At 51.9% G+C, this 22,386-nt stretch overlaps 1 protein-coding gene across 1 annotated transcript; it reads right to left on the bottom strand.

Annotated features, from left to right (window-relative positions):
* Nucleotides 1-458: 458 nt before the first annotated feature.
* On the bottom strand, nucleotides 459-22,240 carry ube2o (ubiquitin-conjugating enzyme E2O). The gene is made up of 19 exons (XM_062448902.1): nucleotides 21,703-22,240; nucleotides 10,920-10,979; nucleotides 10,560-10,670; nucleotides 10,199-10,296; nucleotides 8,574-8,637; nucleotides 8,128-8,271; nucleotides 7,607-7,716; nucleotides 7,301-7,451; nucleotides 6,871-6,973; nucleotides 6,180-6,510; nucleotides 4,905-5,059; nucleotides 4,450-4,562; nucleotides 4,186-4,317; nucleotides 3,996-4,085; nucleotides 2,997-3,870; nucleotides 2,301-2,437; nucleotides 1,765-1,968; nucleotides 1,114-1,171; nucleotides 459-535 (listed from the first exon to the last, which is right to left on the bottom strand). Exons 1-19 carry the CDS (start codon nucleotides 22,141-22,143, stop codon nucleotides 459-461), a joined length of 3,453 nt encoding a protein of 1,150 aa, XP_062304886.1. The 5' UTR covers nucleotides 22,144-22,240.
* Between the last annotated feature and the right edge of the window lie 146 nt (nucleotides 22,241-22,386).

Raw genomic sequence — 22,386 nt, 5'->3', positions numbered from 1 at the left:
GGATCAGGCCTGGGGGGGGAAGGGAGGGGCACACGCGCCAAACATCATTTATTTAGATTTCGAGCGTCGAGAGACATTTTTTCGCCCGGTGCCATACGTCACTCGCACACACATTTGCATTAAACATTCATCCATTTAAATACCGATAGTGCACATGGTGAGTGCAGCGGATAATCAAGAACCGGAAGAGCGCCGTGCTAGAAGTACCGCAACCAGGGGAGTCAGATGGCTGAGCGGTTAGGAAATCGGGCTACTAATCAGAAGGTTGCCGGTTCGATTCCCGGCCGTGCAAAATGTTATTGTGTCCATGGGAAAGGCACTTCACCCTACTTGCCTCGGGGGGAATGTCCCTGCACTTACTGCAAGTCGCTCTGGATAAGAGCGTCTGCTAAATGACTAAATGTAAATGTAAACCACGGAGCAGTCTGTGTTTTAGGAGTCACAGCGCGACAGCTATTTCACAGGTCCCGCGAGAACGTAAATACAATTGCGAAATGTGTGTCAAAGTCATGTGACGAGTGCCGATTCGCACTAGCTGCGACCACACAGGCACGAGCACCAAAGGGTGGGGACATTTTTGTGGACAGGCCGACCAACGACCTACAGAGCGAGCTAAAGAGCTGTCTGGTCACGGCTAAAAATACTGCGCAAGCCGCCCTTAAATCACACAGGGCATTCACACACACACACACACACACAGCTCATGCCCGTTCACATTGTGTAAAAGTGACTCGACAAAACACATACCACCATACAACTGTCGAGTTAACCCAAGGTTCAACAGATGGAGGTAGGATGGAGGTCCAGAAACGGAGCATTGTGTTATCGTTTAATCCTGATCCTAATTCTCCTGGCAGGATGATGAATGGGCCGCGCTGGGTGTGTCACTGACACGCCTGGTTTGAGAGTTCCACGGTGATAGAGTGTGACACCCACAGCAGCCCAAGTAGACATGAGCAAATGAGCACATGAATAAAACATGGCTATCTGCAGCAGTGTGTGTGTGTGTATGTGTGCGTGTGTCCTCAAGGACCGTGACTCGGGGTCAGGATGGAGGCGAACGTGGGGTGGAAGAGAGAGTGTGTGTCAGGGTGGGTGCTAGCTTGGACTCACCTTGAATGGAAATCAGCACTTGCAGCAAGCTGGACTTGCTGGTCCATCTCTCTGTGCCCTGCAGATGCACAGGGAGTAGTGGGTCAGCAACACGTCCACCGGCCATGCCACATGCCACCTACACGCTACACATGCGTGTTTTCACACCAACTCAATTCTTCCGTCTGCATGTCGTTTTCTTGGACGTCGTTCCTTGATGTCACGTGTGACGCGCGTGCTGGTTTCATGCGTTTCATCTCCCAGCCTCTCCTTCTAGCCCTCGAGGGATTTTTTGCCACTTGCCAGACACGCCATAGTAAATACGAATGACGTTCTTAATGACTTGCCCGGTTAAATCGAATCCAATTGAAAAAAACACTCCCACACGGCCCCGCGTCAAATCACTGCACCCGGAGAGCACACAGAAACAGCGAAGGGGTACACATGCTAGACCAGTGGTTCTCCACCCTGGTCCTCCAGTACCCCGTCCTGCACGTTTGAGATGTTTCCCTGCTCCAACACACCTGATTCAAATGAATGGGTCGTTATCAAGTTATGCAGAAGCCTGATAACGACCCCTTCATTTGAATGGGTTGAGAACCGCTGTGCTAGACTATTGAGATGCACCCCATGTAGAGTTGTGCCTGGGTGTGTGCGTGTGTGTCTCCTCACCTTGCCTATCCAGGTGCCCAGCAGGCTGACGCAGACCTTGCCGTTGTCGTACAGGTTGGGGTTGAGGCGCCCGCCGCACTGGGACAGGTAGCGGAACAGCGGGGGCACCGCCGGGTAGATGTTGGGCAGCTGGATGTCGAAGAGGAACAGGCCGTCCTCGTACGGGGTCCGCGTGGGGCCCTTGATCAGGGCCGAGAGCAAGTCCTGTTGGGGGAGAGTGAGAGTGAGAGAGAGAGAGAGAGAGAGAGAGAGAGAGAGAGAGAGAGAGAGAGAGAGAGAGAGAGAGAGAGAGAGAGAGAGAGAGAGAGAGAGAGAGAAAAAGAGAGAGAGAAAAAGAGAGAGAGAAAAAGAGAGAGTGAGTGAGTCACAAGCTAGGAGAGCCATGGTTGAGAGGAGCAGGCAGGCTGGACCTTTACCGGTCCCCCCCCCCCTCACCACTAGCATTAAACCCACTGAACTCGCGTACTGAGAAGCTAAAAGTTTAAGTGGTTGCGCCGCGGTCGACGTTTTCCCCGGCGGGAAGGGCGTGGTTTTACCATGCGGTCCTCGAAGGTTTTGACCATGATGCCGTCGGGGAGAGAGGTGGCCAGCAGAGCCATCTCCTTCCTCACGGTGCTGAAGAACTTCTTGGCCTCCGCCGGCTGGAACTCCATCTGCTTGAAGGTGTGGGTGTCTGGAAGGGAGGGAGGAGGAGGAGAGGTTAGAGGAGGTGTGGGTGTCTGGAAGGGAGGGGGGAGGAGGAGAGGTTAGAGGAGGTGTGGGTGTCTGGAAGGGAGGGAGGAGGAGGAGAGGTTAGAGGAGGTGTGGGTGTCTGGAAGGGAGGGGGGAGGAGGAGAGGTTAGAGGAGGTGTGGGTGTCTGGAAGGGAGGGAGGAGGAGGAGAGGTTAGAGGAGGTGTGGGTGTCTGGAAGGGAGGGGGGAGGAGGAGAGGTTAGAGGAGGTGTGGGTGTCTGGAAGGGAGGGAGGAGGAGGAGAGGTTAGAGGAGGTGTGGGTGTCTGGAAGGGAGGGGGGAGGAGGAGAGGTTAGAGGAGGAGTGTGGTTTAGAAAGCATGGGTTTGAGGGGGGGGGGGCAGACTTCTGTTTGTATGGAAGGAGTGGATTAGGCAATTCAGTAAACACCACATCTGATTTTACCCTGTACCAATAACAGAACAGAGTCAACTAAAGAAGGGGGGAAAGATCGACAATGACGGGGAGAGAGAGAGAGAGGGGGATTGATCCTAACACTCTACCTGGTGCCCACTCCAGCACAGAGAACACCTCTCCCTTGGCACTGGTGAAGGTGACGCCCGACTTGCCCCCGCACTGCTTGCACAGGACGGGCGTGTCACTGGACCAGTCGCTGGGCCAATCCCTGGGCCACTCGGCCGCCGCCGCCACCGGCGTCTGGGCTTCCTGCCTCTCCTCCCCGGCCTTCTCCTCGCCCTCCGTCCCGCCCCCGCCCCCCTCCACCACCGCCTCCATCTTCTCCTCCTCCACGATGGCCACGTTGTCCAGCGTCTTCCGGAGGTTCTCCTGGAGCTTCTTGATGTCGTCCAGGAAGCGCTTCTCCTTGGTGGGCTTCTCCGGGGCGGCGGTGACGGCGGGGGCGGCGGGCACGCTGGCGGGCGAGGCGGGCTCCGCCGAGGTCGGGGAGGTGGGCGAGCCCCCGGTCCACAGCTGCTCCACCGTCATGTTCTTCAGGCTCTCCAGGATCTTCAGGGCCTCCTTCAGCTCGCGGAAGCCCCGGGGCGTGCCCTCTTTCCCGGGCTTCTCCCCGCCGTCGCCCGCCGTCGCCCCTCCCGGGGTGGTTCCTCCTCCGCCGCCGCTAGCCGGGCTCGCGACGGCCCCCTCGGGCGGGTCCTCGCCTCCGGCGGAGGGCGGCTTGCTGGGGGTGGTGGCGGCCCTCGCGGTGCCCTCGTCCGGGAAGATGATGAGGGGCGTGGGCCCCGTGGACGTCGGGGTCTGAGCGGCGTTCTCGGCGTTGTGGTCGTCCTCGTTGACGCCGTGGTCCGTCTCCCAGCTGTCGCTCTCGTCCTCCCACTCCTCGGTGGACAGCCCGCTGCTGGTCTCCTCCACCGAGTCGTAGTCCGTCTCCTCGATCTCAGACTCCACGTTGTACAGGTGCTGGGACGGACAGAGAGACACGGAGAGGAGAGAAGCGTTAGACCTTTGGGTTGTCGCTATCGAATCCCATCCAGCTCAGGCGTCAGCTGGCGGGTTTGGCTTTCGGAAAAGACTCCCATGAGTACCTGGGGCAGGACGATGGTCTTGGAGTTGTCAGCCCACACCACCTCCACCTTGCTGCTCACGTCCACCCTGGACACCTGGCCCACGTACGTCTGGAGGACGGAAACACAACGAAAAGGGTCAACAAACGAAACGATAAAAAAAATATATATATATATATTATTTTCCTCTCCTCCAAACGAGAGACTTCACCTCGTTCTCGCCGGCCATGTTCGGTTCCGTCTCCGAGTTCCCTATCCTGATGACGATGTCGGTGGTGCGGAAGTGAAAGTCAGGGTGGTCGGCGAGGTCGTACACGCTCACGTCCTCCTCCTCTCCTATGACCTGAGGGGGAGAGCAGCCCCCCCCAAACGCGCGTCAGTTCCACGTCGACGCGATACCATAAAAAGGATCTTCTCGCGGGTTGCCATGGCCACGAAAGCAGGCACACACACACACACACACACACAGACTGACCTCCACGTCATCGCTGGCTGTGTTGAGTTTGATCCACTTGATGGCGCACGTCCTGCCCTTGTGATCGCCGGACTGAATGACCCCGTACACGCCTTGGTCCTGGGAGGCTTGAGCTGTGGGGGAAAACAAACGCACCCCCTCACATGCAGACTCGGACTAAACGAGGACAGAGCTAAAAAAGGAAAAAGAGCCACACGCATACTTATCCAACACCCACAAGCATCCAGTCACGCTCAAAAGCACAAAAGATTTATCACCAAGGACACTGGGTGCCAAAAGCAGTCCCTCTGTTTGCTTGAAACAACCCTTTACTGTACAAAAATAAACTTATTTTATCTGGACCACCACACACACACGCACCTAAACTTGGCATAGTTTCATAAAACGGCCTACATACGCCACGGTGCGAAAGCTTGAATGGCCTGGATAACTTTGCCAGTGGGACGGCGACCTACGTCGTTTGTCGACGACAAAGTCTCCGGGGCAGAACTCGTGGTTGTCCAGGTGCTGGATGGGGATGAGGTCGTTGGAGCGGATGCCGAATTCGACTCGCCCGTCCTTCCACATGACGTCGGCCGAGGTCTTGGTGGACACCACCTCCACGGCCACTCTGCGCACACACACACACACACTAGATATAGCTTCTGTACTATTGAACAGCTTTTTAGCCCAGTTGATAGTCTATATGTCTCAATTGTCTCATTCAAAGTGAGACCAAGAGGTCTTGGTTTTTTCGGCTTCCACCTCTGTCTGACATCCATCTCCTCATTCCCACCCCCCCCCCCCCGCCTGTCTGCCTCTAATGAATTTAGTCACTCCATCCTCCCCTCCCTATCTCCCTTCATCCATCCATCCACCTCCCTGTCCATCCAATTCCCTCAATAGGCCCTTTCCCCCACCCCTCTCTAATTCAATATGTCTCAGCAACTTTCGCTCGCTCGCTCTACCTCCCTCTCGCCCCCATTTCTCACCCTCTCTCTCTCTCTCTCTCTCTTCATCTCAATCACAGGACACAGACAGCATCTCTGCCCACGAGACACTTGTGCGTCTGGGATATATTTAATCACCGCATCCGATCTGGTGGCCCCTTCAAACCCACCGTCCAGGAGTCCCGGACAGAACAGGGAGCGTGTGTAAGGACAGCGGCTAGGTTTTCAGTGTGTGTTTACAGCCAGTGCACTGTGTGAAGCCTGTTTGGACAGACTAGGCAGAGCAGAGTGATGGAAGCAGCTTTGAGGGAGTCATCCCAGGATATTTACGGAGAGACAGAAAGGAGCGGTCGATAAACACAGGTCCTTCTGGCAGAGGGGAGGTGTAGGATGTCCGTCTCTGGGCCCTGAGAACGAGGATACAAAAGTGTATGTCTGTGTGTGTGTGTGTGTGTGTGGAGCAGTGTTCACAGCTACCGCACTCTTGTCAGTGGGTGTTGAATAGCTGCCAGACAGCTTTTGTATGCTGAGGATCCTTCAACAAGGAGAGGGGGAGGGAGGAGGGAGGGAACGGGAAGCAATGAGATGGAGGCCAGAGAACACTGAGGAGGAGTGACACGATGTGCAGCGGAATAAAGGAACAAAGAAAGAAAGAAAAGTTAAAAGAAAGAGGAGGAGTACAGGATGAGGGAGGGAGGGAAGGAAGGAGTGAAGGAAGCAAGAAAAAAGAAAGAAAAAGGGAAAAAGCATGGCAGAAAAAGAAAAAAAAAACACCCAACGGAAACCGGCCTCGCCCCCCACCTGTCGCCAGGCTTGAACTCCCGGGAGAACTTGGTCCTCTTCTTCTTGTGCTTCCTCTTCAGGTTGCGGATGGACAGCGGGATGCTCTTCTTCCGGCCGGCGCCCGGCCCGCCGCTCTGCGACGAGGCCGTGGAGCTGGCCGACGACGTCAGGGAGCTGGTGTCGTCCGTGTCCTCGGCCGCCTCGTCGTCCGCGTCCGGCTCCCCGGGCTCCGCCCACGGCGGCCCGTCCGGGGCGGCACCGTCGCCGGGGTGGCGGCGGGGCTGGGGACGGTCCGTGTGGTTGGGGGCCGGCGCGGTCGACGTGTGGTGGGGGTCGGCGTTGCGTTCCCCTGGAGGGAAAGGAGGAGGAGGGGAGGGAGGAGGTACAGGGAAATGGGGGGTTTATATCTGCTGTAGGTAGATGCGAGTATAGATATGCAGGCTGAAGAGGATGGCTAAACCGCAGCACAGGCATACTAAAAGAGCAAAAAAACAGGGGCCGTGACTGCATTTAAGTGAAGTTATCACAGTGCACGCGTGATATGAATATCTGACAAGGCCATCTACAGACACGCAGTCCATTCCAGATAGTACAAGTCGATGGGCTTTGACATTTTTTCGTTTTTGCTCTGTAAGCTTGTTGTTTCTCTGATGAGTCGAGATACTGTCCCGGATACAGAACAGAAGCATATCTAGATTAATATCTCTACCTTCTGGGCTCTCAGTCTTCTCTGCCGAGTGCTGGTTGGCACCTTGTGTGTCTGCAGTCTCTGCCGTCTTCTTGCCGGACTCCTTCTTGAACATTCTTTTCAACTGTAGAGGAAGCGCACACACACACACAGAGGCCATTTTTGATGTCCCGACATGGAAAGGAAACACTCGGTTAGCACCCGGGGGGCTGGGAGACATCATGTGACAGACATCATGTGACAGACATCATGTGACAGACATCATGTGACAGACATCATGTGACAGACATCATGTGACAGACATCATGTGACACGTAAAAGACATGATATTCACACGCAGATGTGCAGACGACATTGTGACACTGTTCACACACACGCAGAGGAGCCAATAACAGTGACCGGCATCTAACTGAACACACACGCGCACACACACACACGCACACGCGCATACCCTCCGAGCCACGGGGTCTTCCGGCAGGAGGGGGGCCCCCTCGGGGCCGTCGCAGGTGATGCGCGTGGTGTCCACCTTGGCGGGGAACACGTAGAGGGCCCGCTCTCCCAGCTGCCTCTGGGTGTGGTCGTAGTATCCCAGCCTCCTCACCCTGGGGGACAGGAACCAATCAGAGGGAACCGTGGGGGCGGAGGCTCAGGGGACAGTAGCGTGATCCACACGCATGCTAACAAACACTTAACACGTCTTGGATTGATGATCCAATATCGATGATGGATTGGATCATTTGGATGGATGGATGGTTACCTGCAGAGGTTGTCCGTTGTGATGATGGATGGCGGGGGGTAGACGCTGTCCGAGCCCTTGGGGGAGTAGCTCTTGGTGATCCACGTCACCTGCAGCTCCACCACCAGAACCTGGAGTCACATGACCCACAGTCACCTGACCAGTCCGACCCATGACATAACTTTAGCATTACGTATTTTTCTCGGACAAACTAGCAGGCCTACACTTGGGTCAATTCCGTCTTTACATTTACATTTAGCAGACACTCTTATCCAGAGCGACTTACAGTAAGTACAGGGACATTCTCCCCGAGGCAAGTAGGGTGAAGTGCCTTGCCCAAGGACACAACGTCATTTGGCACGGCCGGGAATCGAACTGGTAACCTTCAGATTACTAGCCCGATTCCCTAACCGCTCAGCCACCTGACTCCCTGTCTTTGCGACGCGTCACCGTCCCGTGGCCTAAGGTGGTTTCGTTACCGCGCGGATAAAGTCGACGCGTTTCGAAAAAGGCGCTCGGCCGAATCCTTCTTCCGATCTTACCTCTTCGACCACGACCCTGAACTTGCTCTTCTTGCTGAGCACAGGTTTGACTCCAGACAGCCACAGGACGTTGGAGAACACCTTGGCGGGGCCAATCAGCACCTGGCCTGGGTAGAAGCCGTACGCCTCGTCGAAGAACAGCCCCTGGGAGAAAACCAAAACGATTCGTTACGGATCGTTTTCTTCGCGGAGCTCTTCGGTTACCCCGGGTGCTTACGTGGTAGACGCCATTACAAAAGTCCACTTTCAGGAAGCGACTGGAAATTGAGTCGAAATGAAATAGAGTCCCAACGGGCAGGTTTGGGCTCAGTTTCCTTTCGACTCGATCTCGAGACGTTTCCTGAACGCGTCCATTTGACGTGGGGCCTTGACCCGGTCGACCTGCAACAATCTGCACACACACTGCGCCGGGTCTCGGGGCGCTACAAGTTACCGTGCCAACGTACCGAGTCACTGACGTGGGGACAGACGTCGTACAGCTTGGCGCCGTCCTCCACAGTCATGGAACACCTGGAGGAGAACGGAGAGGTTACACACACACACACACACCTTAGGAATGGGGATCGTTAATTTTTATCGATACAATTTTCGAGACTGCTTAACGATCCGAGTCTTTATCGATACCACTATCGATACTTTTCTGGGGTGAGCTTGAGCTAACCACCATCTAAATGAATGAATTTGGCAAATGTTAAACATATAGCAGCACCCACACAACCCACGCCGCACTTTATGTAAACAAGATTACTGAACAAAATGTATAACAATAACTTAAGTAAAACAGATGTCAAATAGAACAAGGGGAACGTGTTGCTGTCAGGAGGCTAGATAAAAGGAGCACATATTGGCACAATGGATCCTGGCTCTGGCTAAATCTACAATTGTCCACTACAGATGTACTATCCACAACCTGGATGAGTAACTAGTGTAAATGACTGTGATTGGTTGGTTGACAAAGTGACATTGACAAGCCGTCATTGTTCAAGACTTTATGAAGAGTTTAACACGTTTTAACAAAAGGCACCTGGTCTAGCTAAATGACCAGCTAACCAAACCCAAACCTTCCTTATCTCATCCCTATTTTGTTCCGTCTCTGTTATTGTTTAACAAGCTGCTTAAGCAGCCCACAGAGCCATGCTCCCGGTGACTATGTTTTGAATGGTCAGCAGCGGGGCAGGGGAGGCTAGTCTTTACTCACACACTGACTGCTCGTAAAAAATAAAATCCGGTTCGCGCATGCGACAAATTTTAGGGGCATAGGCGAGTGAAATAGTTGCACTGTAGAGCCCTGGCTCTTATTAACGAGGCTTATTATTGCCAACGATGGATACTCGCTACGAAGTTGGGGTGCGCTGACTGCGCTCACCATGCAAACTTGGGTTGAGGAGGATTGTCCGGCAGCTGGAGTTGGCACCGTTGCTTCTCGAAGACAGTCGAATGCATTTTACCTTTAGCTGATCCACAACGTTGAGGTGCTTATCCATTGCAGTAGTGTTTCCCCCCCCCCCCCCCCCCCCCCTTACAAGAACTTATCTTCGAACATATATTACACGTCGCTTCGTCCTTCTTTGGCTTTATTAAAATGGAGCCAAGCCTTTGACCGCTTAGTACGTTCAGCTATCGTAGCTAGCAACAAAATGAGAAATAAAGCGAAGTAGGGCGTGAGCCAATTAAATTATTCTACTTTTAGTTTAAAGGTGGTTGACCGGCCATTCAATTGAATTTAGTAATTTTATTAGACAATAGATGTACGTTTTTGCACCAGTGATTTGATTTAAATGATATAACTTATCTCTCGAGACATAAGTTACATTATATTAGCCTACCTAGTGTCGATAGCGGTATCGATAAGCTCGGAGCTTATTGATCTTCGGGTTTTGAGAAATTTGGAACCGGGTCCTTACACAACCGGGTATCGATCCCCATCCCTACTCATATTGACTGCACGCAGACAAAAGGAACACAGGCACTGACGCAACAAATATGCCATAGACACAACGCACATCTGAATACGACATATAGACAGGCAGGAAGGAAGGAATCCAGTAGTCTGATTGGAGGAGAGCTCTACCTGGCTCCATTGGACAGCTTGAGGATGATGTGATTGGTCAGGTCATACACCTTCCCCAGCCAGAAGTCATAGGCTATGTAGTCCCCATACATGAATGACTGTAAAGAAACACACACACACACACACACACAGTCAGCCAATTGGGTTATCACATTAATGTTCGACAGCATCAGCCCAGTATTCTGATATGGACACAATGAACCCTTACATCTTCGTAATGACTCAGTGAGTGAGTCATTAGTCAAAAGCTATGGCCCAATCTCATCATCGAATATCTCCGCTGTGTGAAATTGTGACAGCCGGGTGTCATGTTCTCTGAGGAGGGAGATGGAGGGGTCATGTCTGGCGTAGAGGACCTTACCCAGATGTGCTGCAGGTCTTTGCTGTTGACGGGGTACAGCACACAGTTGGTCCCAACCAGCTTCACAGCACACTCAATGTCAATGTTGGTCACGATGCCACACTGGTTGTCCTGGAAACACCCGGAGACAAACGGCTTGTCAAACGAGAAATAAATCCCTGACGTTCATGATAGCTGATATGATATATCCCTCTCTCTACAGCGTTTGCCTACAAACGTCATTTGAGTCCAAATACTTCATCCGTACGAAGAGTCCTTTAATGTGAGGGGGAGGCAGGAGTTGTAATGTTATGCCAGGCACGTGAGGAGTGACTGACAGAATGTGCTGCTCAAGAGACGGGGCTGGTGAGGCACACTTACATTGGAATTCATCCGTCGCACGGTGTCTCGAATGACCATGGAGCGATCTTCAAGTTTTAACTGCGTGAGAGAGAGAGAGAGAGAGAGAGAGAGAGAGACACAGAGAGAGCGACGGAGAGAGAATGAGAGCAAGGGTGAAGGAGGGAGGGGGCAGCAGAATAGAAAGCAAGTGGTTGGGAAAGTGTACGGAATGAAAAGGGAAAGAGACAAAGAGAAAATGAGAGAGGGAGGGAGAGAAGAAGAGAGAGAAGGAGAGAGAAAGAGTAAAAAGGGGGTTAGGAAACGGCAAAAGAAACAGCTAAGTGGCCTCATGTTATGAGCCTTGTCATTTGCTGCCAGTAAACCTCCTCACAGCAGGTTCCAGCTCCGAGCACTCGGGGGAGATACACCCAGTCTAGGCTCCCATACAGACCACTGAACATGCGATTGGGGGATAAACTAAACTGTCCAGAACTATGTAGGATTGACGTTATAAGCAAGGCCTGGGATTCCGATGAAAGGTTAGCATGCATTTGACCTCGATATGCCGTCCTTTGGACAAGGACGGTTGGGTGACGTCAGCGATGGTCTGAATGCTGGGATGAGATCATCATAGTAGCAGAGAGAGGGGGAGGTGGGGTGATCGAATAGCCTGTCAGGGTTGAGTTACTGCGCACACACACACACTAAGAAAAGCTCTGCCCTGTCTCACGGGACACACACACACTATAACAATCGCTTTTTACATTTACATTTAGCAGACGCTCTTATCCAGAGCGACTTACAGTAAGTACAGGGACATTCCCCCCGAGGCAAGTAGGGCGAAGTGCCTTGCCCAAGGACACAACGTCAGTTGGCATGACCGGGAATCGAACTGGCGACCTTTGGATTACTAGCCCGATTCCCTCACCGCTCAGCCACCTGACGCTTTTTACACATACACACAATTACAATCCCTCCTTTTCTTTAACGTACACACAGGCACACACACACACACACACACACAGACAGGCACACACACGACTGAGGGTCTGCGTGGAATGGGTGTGAAAATCCTGCAGTGTGCTGGCAGGAAATAGAGATGATGTGCTGGGAGTGGTGCAACATCAACAAGTCAACACTGGAGCAGCCCTGTCCAGCCCTGGGAGAGGCACTACTCATGCACCCCAGCATGGACCCAGAGAGGGACGGACTGAGAGGAGGAGGGAGAGAGGGACGGACGGACTGAGAGGAGGAGGGAGAGAGGGACGGACGGACTGAGAGGAGGAGGGAGAGATTTATGGAGGAATGACAGAAACTAAACTTTCACAATTTCCTGAACAGAGAAATGGATAACGAAGAGAGAACAGGGTCAAAGAACAGCATGGAACTCGTTATTGACTCATGCAAACCCATGGGGCAGATGTCAACAGTGTAGAATATAGGGATAGGGACCGCCCTTTATGGCTGGGTGGGGTGTGTAGGATGACCCCTGCCCTGGAGTGTTAACCTGCTTTGTTGTACATTTAGCAGACGCTCCTATCCAGAGCGTTGTACTGTAATATATTGGCCTGGGTGTCATCATATATTCTCCATGCCGTTTTCAAGCTGTAAACATAGTCGGCAAGGAGTCAACAAAAGCCAGTTATACAACCACACGGTTAGTTAAGTGTACTTTGTAAGTGTACATTTAAGCAGGCAGGCATGTTGACTTACACTGGTATGGTAATATTGACAGTGTCTATCTATAGGCATCTTCCTTCCTGCTGGCTTGAGGAACGGTTTCCTCTGCCCATGTCTTTAGATGGCTCACCGCCACTGAGCCGACGTTACAGGGAGTTGTGTCCGCAATAAGACAAGCCGAAAATGGAGTCTTGTTTACTTTCAGCCAGGGCACCATTCCTGGTTATCTGTATCCCTGGCTCAGTTTCTCCCGCTACTCATCTTGAAATCACCCTGTTGATCCAGGGGGGCAAACACCATCACTGAGGAATTAGCTCCATCAGGAGCGACGTAGGACTCATTAAAACGACTACGTGCATCATCTTTAATCCACTTCCCCGATCAGCGCGTGTCACCCCCATTCCGCAGGAAACACAATTTGCATTCAATAAACACATTCACTGAGCCAAAAGTCGTTTGTCAAAGGCTGGTGAGCATTGAGGAACTGTTCCAGCGAGGGAGCGAGCTTGATGCGCTAGGATGCTACGAGCTAATTATCTTAATTTGGCTAGCGCAGACCGGGCAAGCTGGTCCGCTGGCTGGCGTTCAGATGGTGGCAGCCGGTGACCGTCACCTCGGATGGGTCTTAGGAGGGCCAGGACGGGGATGCAGGAAGGGAAGTAATTAGGAAGGGAGTTAGATAGCTTTGATGGAAAAGAGTGGATGCATGTTATCTGGGAGGTATGGAGCGTTTAGTAGGATTAGGGTCGTTTGTGGGTGTATACATTGTTGCGTTACACAATATGCAAATTAGCCTACCTATAGCTTTTCTAAAATAATTTTACGAGCATTAATAACGTAATATTTTTTACAAATAAGTGAATTTTTAGGGGACGGTTGTTCATTCTTATCGGTTGACCGTGTAGGATATATTGGTAGGATGAGGGTTAACAGGATTTTATCTCCTTAACTTTCAGGAACATGCATTACTGACAGCACACACACGCGCACACACAGTCGGGGCAGAACCTGCGCTAGTGTAACCCTACTCCACCGAATTCTGGGGGAAAGGAACAGCGGACTGAATCGATCGACGGCCATGTTCTCCTGTCCTCCATTCAACCTGCATGTCACACAGATATTCAGATGTTCAACTGGGATTCAGAGGGACTGACACACACATACACACAAAATAGACATCAAGCCAAATCCCTGCCACTTTAAAAACCAGGGGGGTACAAATCACTACCCTTTGCACGACTCGTTCAGGAGTTGTCTTTTGTTCGTTTTATCGCAGACCGAACACACAGGCTCCTGTTTTCTTGGACACGTCAAAGCTGTCATCTGTTGCCCTGAACGAGCTGATCTCCCCCACCACCACCACCACCACCACCACCACCCACCGTCTCAAATCCTTTCCCCTCCTCTACTCAGGCAACAAAACAGAACACGGACAGAACATTCTCCTTCACGTGTAGCCGGGCCTCACAGTTGCCGAGGATAAAACACGTTCGAAACAAATCAGGCGTGAAGGATGCATGCAGATAGGAAACGTTAATATGGATTATAAATGTGCATACATGAATAGGATTATTATGGATTTGATCATCTGTGTCTGTGTGTGGGTTGGCACCCGCGTGTTTGTGTAAGTGTGTGTGTGTGTGTGTGTGTGGGGGGGGGTGTGTGTGTGTGTGTGTGTGTGTGTAGCAGGGTCCAGGAAGTGCATGGAATCCACTGCGCTGGTTTCTTTTGTTTGTTGCATAGAGCACATGGCAAACAAGGGCGAGTCAGCACTACGTCAAGTCTGGAAACCAGCACTCTCTTCAGTGCGGGGGCATCGTTAGGATACACACACACACACACACACACACCTTAGATTTCACTGGAAAGTGAGAGCCAGGCAGTCAAGCAGTAACAAAGCGGATCACTGTTGCTATGTCTCGTTTTCACGGTGGAGCCGAGGTAGGGAGGGGAGAGGGCTGGACTGTGGCGACTGTGGCAGACACCAGACAACCTTGGCTGCCTGAACAAGCCCTCCGATAAGACGGCATCTAGATTGATTACAGTAATCAATGGAGACCAGCATTTGTTTGGACTTACTGAGCTAATTAACACGACAGAGACAGAGAAAGAGAGAGAGACAGAGAGAGAGAGAGACAGGTATAGGAAGACAGGGAGACAGAAGGATATAAAGACAGTGGGATAGAGGCGGAGAGATGGAGGGAGAGAGACAGAGAGACAGGGAGAGAGAGAGATGGGAGAAATAGAGAGAGTCACTGCAGAGCGCTGCAGCCCAGAGCCACGCCTGTTCTCACCAGACACAGACGTTTCATCTCTTTCACCAAGCACGCGCAAACAGGTGACGAGGCAAGCAACCACACAGGGTCACACTAACAGGTGCCGTGACACAAATAGGTGTCTGGAACACACACACACACACACACACAACAACTCACAAGAGTGAGGAAGGAAATGGAGGGAGGGGGAGCGAGAGCGAGAGACAAACCAAACACAGCCGCAGCGCTCCTGAGAGCATCTGCTCTCTGCTGTTCCAGTGGGTGTTGATCAGCCATCTCTCGGGCTCTATTGATCCAGACACGCAGGGAACAGAGCTCTGTTGGAGAACTACAGACCTGTTCTCGTGTTCTACTTTGGGAAGAAGATGGCACAGGACCACCTGGTTCCTATAATAGAACCCTGCTGTGCCCCTGAGAGACAGACAAAGATGAGCGAGCGGGGATAGTTAAGGGACCACAGACAAAACAGATAGTGTTGGAGCAAGATGACTAACAAGTGCGAGAGGGAGCAAGCGATGGAAATGGAGAGAATCCCACCATAGAGATAAGGAAATAAAATAAGAGAGAGAGAGAGTCATGGGTGGGGAGGGAGGGACAGAGAGAGGGGGGGAGGGACAGAGAGAGACATGGGCCCCCCCCCCACGGTGAAGGGTCAACACTGAAGATAACACAGACTACTGCGGCCCAGGCCTTCATTCTCTCCCCCTCTCTCCAGTGGAGCCGTTTATACAGGGAGCATCCGATCCATTATCTAAGGAGGGCGGGGACAACCATTACATCACTGCTCAGCCTTCTCCAACACCGTCCACTGGGACAGAGGGGAGAGGAGAGGGGGATGGAGGAGAGGACTAGAAGGGGGTGGGGAGAGTTGGAGAGGGTAATGGGATGGGCAGGAAAGGTAAGAGAGAGGGGTTGGAGGAGGGGTGGAACGAGTCCTAATGAAATCCAAAAAGGAATAGGGAGGAGGAGGGAGAGCGAGAGAGGATGAGGGGGGGGGGGGGATGGAAAGGAGGATGTGTCACACCTTGTACTCGGATATGTCACACCGTGACAACACATTAGGAGAAGGCCACAGCCCTGAGTCATGGAGGGACGGAATGAAGACCAGTTCTCCTCCCTCCTCATCCCTCTCCTCTCGTCTCTCCTCCTCTCCTCTCAGACCTCCTCAGATTCCCTCCCCCTGTCTGCTGATGGAGATGGAGACATCTAGGGACTGTCATTCTTGTGTGTGTGTGTGTGTGTGTGTGTGTGTGTGTGTGTGTGTGTGTGTGGTGCAGGTGCCTTAGGGCTACTACTAAGAAGCATTGGCAAGAACAGAAGCGCGCATATTTGTGTGTGTGCGCGCGCACATGCGTGTGTGCAAGGCCCTGGCACCTGCTCACCATTACTTCAGGCTGTGCTCACAGCAACAGGCCTTGGCAACAGCGGCATGTCCCAGATTACTGGCTGTAGTTCACGACACCTACACTAAGCTGTCTGCGCGACGCGACCACAGCCGGGACAGACGACGCCCTCCTAACAGTGCGTTCACACTGCAGCGGAGCGGGCGGCGCGCGGCGTCGGCTTCCAATTCATTTTCAATGAAACCAGGCGTTGACGCTCGCGTAGGGCATTGTGGGAAGGCGAGCGGAGCGGAGCGGAGCGTTGCAAGTTGGATTTTCTCAACTTTATGTAAATGAGGAGCGTGAAAACGCTAGCGTTGGCCAATCGGATTGGTTTCTTGTTTCTTGTAACGTAGCAACTGTTCGTCATGGTAAACATTTCTAGGTTTGACAATTTCAAGATGGAGGAGAAACTTTTCGTATGTGTCTGCACACCCAGTTCTGTTCAGAACAAAGTTACTAATGTGACGAGCCTGAATTTAAAGATTACATTAAACTAATAATGCATGGTGCATGGTTGCCGATGTCGTCATTGTTCCTAGTGTGTTTTTATAGCCTACTTTTAAATGTAGTCGTCACATTACGTGACTGTTCTGTGCCACTGCTAGCTCGCTAGCCCAGCCTACAAACGACTGGTTGAGTGACCGGTGGCGTAACATGTATTCTACTGTAATCTTGCACTAGTAAAATCTTGCACTTACATAAATGTTGTGTAAAAGTGGTATTTTGATCGATATTGTGAGTACATGAACCCAAATCTGCACGCTTGGCCATGACTACAACAGTGACCTTAGAGAACTACAACTCTGTATTAACTTGTCTAACACGCCCCCGAGCGTGGTGTACTGTGGGAAGGCAAGCGATGCAGAGCGTTAAAAAACGCTGCAGTGTGAACGCACTGTTACGCGGCAGTGTTGTGCGGTACGAAGAGAATGAAGCGCGTACGCTAGGTTAGATCAGCGTGCTACAGATCTGATAGCTTAATTCACCTTTTCAGGGAACAGCTAAGCTAGTAGCAAACGAGACAGGCCAGTAAACAACGAGTAATTAGTTGGCTTTGGCTTGGTTCATTGAAAAGGCAATCAAGGTGGGACAGTGGATTTAGTCAATGTGATTGGAGACGGCAAGCTCCTGTATGACTAGGCATGTACTGGGCCCTCAACTCGCTGGACTGGGGGTGTCCCAGGCCGCTACAGCGATCCCAGAGCTGGAGACGTGGAACGGCTGGGAAGGAGGGTCACGCACACAGGGCAGAGAGCATCGGCCCTGTCCCTCCCCACCCCCGTGTCTTGAGATGGATCCTTCCACTCCTCCCATTGATCACCAGCAGACAGGCTGAGCCAATAACAAAGCAGCGACTCAGGTCGGGGGGGGGGGGGGGGGTCGGGGGTGATGATGACGGGGCAAAAAGTGACACATGGGACGGAGGGCTGACGTATGCGTTCACAGTGAAAAGGACAGGAGGGAGATGGACACGGGAGGGGACAGGAATAGCCTTGACGAACGGCGACAGTCTCTCTCGTCCACTCTGGTGGCATCCAGTGTGTGTCAAGGCATCTCTCTCACTCTCTCTCACTCTCTCTCACTCTCTCTCACTCTCTCTCACTCTCTCTCACTCTCTCTCACTCTCTCTCACTCTCTCTCACTCTCTCTAGCCGAGCGACAGACAAATCCTCAGGGTACCCTGGCGAAACTACAGACAGTATCTCACTCTCGTAGACATAAAAAACCCTGTTAAGGACAGGAACTTATCTCCCGTTTAGTTCTGGACTCGGTACCCCAATACTGCATATAGGGCTACTAACTCCACTTTACGGGATCACACTAGACTGGAGTTAAAAGTTAAATATAGTTCCTGCGAACCTCGTGCAAATGAAATTTGAGTCTGGTAGAAAAGGTGACGTGTTTGGACAGGAGAGGAGCCCTTATTGCTTCTCAAGGACAAACACCGCCTCATTACCATAAAGACCATCTGCCCCCTATCTTGTCAGTCTCTTTTCTCTTGCCGTCGCCCTTTTCCCCCTCTCCTTCTCTCTCTCTCTCTCTCTCTCTCTCTCTCTCTCTCTGTCTCTCCACCCTCCTTTTCCTCTCCCTCACTCCCTTTCCCATTGTCGCTCTCTCCCAGCCAGCGGCAGAGGCATCCCCCCCCCGGTCGGCTCCGGGGTCTACCGCAGCCTGTCACCATTATCATCTCACACCAGCCTTCACCTCAACCCCCTCCTCCTCCTCCATCACCCACCCCACCCCCGCGCCTTTGCGTCATTACCCCCCAGGGGAGGAGCCCCTGGCCTGGGGAGGCACTACTAAGTCACCCCCTGGCCCTGGCCCATCCACCACTCAGACTGCAAGGCCTCCGATCTAAGCTTCGAATGAGGCATAAAGGAGGGGAGGGAGGGAGAGAGCAATGCCACGCCCTTACTCTCTACCAGCTACCTGCGGCCCTGTGCCCCTGCCCTTGGACGGAGCGTTGAGAGGCGTACTGCAGCAGAGCCGCCGTGCCGTGTTCACGCCCTGCCGTATCCACGACCCGGTAGGTGAGTGACTGTGAAGCGTCGGGGCCAACTGCAGGGCAAACATCAAAGTGAACGGGCTCCCCACGCGAGATACACTTTGCAAGAGCGGGCTCCCTGTTGCGTCGGGTGATTACGGCCTATCACTCCCTTCATCTTAATGAGGTCTGAAGGCGGCGCGGTGCAAACGGTGCATCTGTCCCCGGGATAGGCAGGGCTGCACAACTTGTCAAAACAAACAATGTTTCCGAAGCTCTGGATAGACTCTCCTCGCTTTAACTTCCTGGTATCTGAGAGAACTAGAGCGGTACTGTGGTTCCTCGAATCGTGAATCTTGTTTTTCCAATCATCTGTATTTTTATGTAGAGATGATTCGCGATCGTGAGAGGGAGATAAATGCCTTCGCACCCACACCAAACAACGGCCTGACCTCGCGATGGAAACAAAATCATAATTCACCACACCGAGAGCTAATGCAGAGGCAGGCATCCTTGCCCCTGATAATGATTCCTCCGCCGTTCTAATGGGTTTTAAAAGGCCTGCAGCCTGTGCTGGGGGGGGAGGGGTCATTGAGGTGACGTCCTGGCCTTGGCCCGGTCCACGGACGGCGCCGCGTGCCAGGCGCGATCTCGACATACGCCCACATGGATCGGTGACCGACCCCCCCCCCCATATCGTGGTGGAGGCTAGAGGTGTGTGTCTCAAAGTAAGTTCTCCCAGGGGGAAACGGGTTTGAGGAGGAATGTGGCTCCATCATGCTTCGGAATAGACCAGAAAGCATAATGGTGGCAGGGGCAAGAAGACATGCAGGCTAGTGTCCACACTGCAGGCTACCTTCATGAAGCCTCCTGAAGACGAGGGGGATACATTTACATTTAGCAGACGCTCTTATCCAGAGCGACTTACAGTAAGTACAGGGACATTCCCCCCGAAGCAACTAGGGTGAAGTGCCTTGCCCAAGGACACAACGTCAATTGACACGGCCGGGAATCCAACTGGCAACCTTCAGATTACTAGCCCGACTCCCTCACCGCTCAGCCATCTGACTCCCTAAAACGCTCCCTAAGGAGTGTTCTAAGAACCAAGAGCTTCTTAGGAGCGTTCTAAGAGCGTTCTAGAGCGTTCTTAGAACGCTCCTAAGAAGCTCTTAGCGTTAAGAGCTTCTTAACAAATCTGGGAAACCCGGCCAATGACGTCAATACAGCATGTAGTCCAACTTTGAATTAGGGCTAGACTGGCCCACATGATAAGTCTTTTATTTTATTAATAATCTAATCTTTTATTTTATTATGTATTGCTCATGTGCCCAAGAGTGGGTTGTCCTCATTGGCTTTTATCTTAATAAAAGTATAAATTCATTCGATGAGCAATTGGGACTGCGGACTCTATAGCTAATGGTTTTCTGTGCACGGGTTTCAGAGGACGCTGAGCTGCAAGGATCCTAATCATAGGAGGGAACAAACGGCATTGGAAATCTCAGGGACAGACCATATTAGAGATATGCAATTTTGCATACTGCAGGATTAATGAATAATTGATTGAAATCTTGGAGTTGCTCAGGATGTGCGACAAGCAAGGCCCAAGAGAGGAGAGTGGACACAGAGCCACATACAAATGCTCCACTTTCTAAAAACAGGCACACTCACCGAGAACAAATGCTATAGGCCCATTATTTACACAAATACACAACAGCAAACAAGGATGCGCGCACACACACATAGAAAAGAAGCGTTGAGGCCTGGAACATGACTAGGCATTTGTGTAACCCGGTAGTCACCCCCTCTGCTCATGTAAACACGCCTGACTCATTGTTCTACCGGCACATCCCTCTCTCAACATTTGTCCCAACCACTCAATGCTAACACCCCAGGGCTAGAACTTTACACAGGACAAAGCAGGCTTGGTCTTCCCACACTGAGCATCTTCCAGGCCGGTCCCGGCTCCACGGCTTCTATACGACCCGCTTCCATAGGGCACTAGAGAACTCCCTTTCACTGCAGCCGGAACATTAGCCCCAACACAGAGATGGCTCTCTATTGGGTTAGTAATGACAAAAGCTTTGTCACTGGACTGGATGATACTTTCTCTGTGGGATTTGATGAAGCTGTGACACTGGGCTTCCAGCCTCCTTTGTCTTTGCTGTTTAATTGTGCAAAAGTCCTAAGGGTTGTCAAGCACTGACATGGGCCAAATTAAAAGCTCTCAATCAAAATGGTTCCGGAGGAAATTCATAGAAGGTGTCCCAAACTACAAGTGAGACCTAATTTAAAAAGTGTGCTGAATTGGCTAGTTACAAGACTAGATTGCAGCAGGCATCCAGTTACAGTTTGAAGCTATTTGCGGGAATAACACATTAACTGTACAAAGTAAAGAGAGGATGGCCTCGCCTTGTTGACGAGATGCTACCACGTACGTTGTATGTTATTAAAGCTTATCCATCCATCGATCGAATATTCTGTCAATAAATCTGCATTCAAGATGTTGGCTATAGTAGTTTACGGGCTTGATGTTGTTTGTCACAATCCTTTGCACACAGGTCCAACTGTATTGCTTATCTAAGATATTAACGTTGGGTCTTCGATTACAAGGATATTTTGTCAAGGTGCGTTTAACACATTTTTGGAGATGTAAGGACCACTAGCAAGCCACGATAAAGAAGACTGGAAGGCACATGTGTGAATCCCAATTAAGTTTGCTTCCTAAATCAGCTAGCTACTCACGTCATTAGTTAGCTAAATACCCAGAAGGACTACATAATTTGGTCAAATGTGCATGTGAGCCAGCTAGCTAGCTAGCTAAGCACCTTGCCTTGATTAGCCTATATCACAAGCTAGCTTGCTTGTTTTACCTAGCAACTATGCTAACTACCAGAATTGACAGCTTACTAGAAATACATACAAAACAATTGAGAAAATACAGATATCTATAAGGCTGTGCACATAAACGTGCCATTCATTGTTTGTGTATCATCTACCTTTGTTTCTCGAATGTCCTGCTTTCCTCCTTCTGGGTACCATTGCACGCGCACAAACCCCCTTCCAAGAGGCCGACTCCGGGTGTCCGCAGCACCGCTCTCGTTATCTGAGCTGCAGGGTATACCACCACCTCCTCCACCGCCACCTCCACCTTTACCACCGCCTCTACCTCCGCCATCAGATTCGATGTTCGAGTCCGAGTCTGAATCAAACTCTTCTTCACCATACATCATTCTCACAAGGCCGAACCGGACCGAACCACGGTACCGACCCGACACTAAATCGTGTGAGAAAAGAAGTCGTTGGGAGCCGCCTGCTGAAGGAGAGAGCGCCATGGAAAGAGGCTCTGACACGGGACTCAAAGCAGGAGAAAGCGCCGGGGTGGGAGACGGGGATGCTGCGTCTGTTGCTATTGCGTCCGATGCTACGGGCTCCGCCATCGTTGCTGTTGTCAGGGAATGATGCGGGAGATAGAGCGGGGTAGCAGGTTAGAAAAAAACGAGAAACCTGTAACCAGGGAAGTGCTCGTGTTTACGTCTTAAACGTAATCAGGGCGTTGAGCGCGCGCTGCGTAGCTGAATGTGGGCGTGTTATTTGCAAATAGGCGTGTGTGTGTGTGAGGGGGGGGCACCGTAATAACCTGCCCACCTGTACCCACTTCTAAAGTGTTTAGACCAAAATAT

Source organism: Osmerus eperlanus, chromosome 22 (assembly GCF_963692335.1).
Source record: "Osmerus eperlanus chromosome 22, fOsmEpe2.1, whole genome shotgun sequence".
In the NCBI taxonomy this organism is placed as follows: Eukaryota; Metazoa; Chordata; class Actinopteri; order Osmeriformes; family Osmeridae; genus Osmerus; species Osmerus eperlanus.
The sequence above is the reverse complement of the archived record's forward strand: the minus strand, read 5'-3'. Positions and strand labels throughout refer to the sequence as shown.

What these genes read in the sequence shown, in the direction of transcription:
- ube2o (XM_062448902.1), bottom strand. Translation starts at nt 22,143, where the DNA reads ATGGCGGAGCCCGTAGCATCGGACGCAATAGCAACAGACGCAGCATCC. An exon ending in AAGACCTGCAGCACATCTGG is followed by an intron (nt 10,297 to 10,559) that starts GTAAGGTCCTCT and finishes GTTTCTTTACAG; the next exon opens with TCATTCATGTATGGGGACTA. An exon ending in CAGCCAGCGATGACGTGGAG is followed by an intron (nt 4,318 to 4,449) that starts GTCAGTCTGTGT and finishes TCTCCCCCTCAG; the next exon opens with GTCATAGGAGAGGAGGAGGA.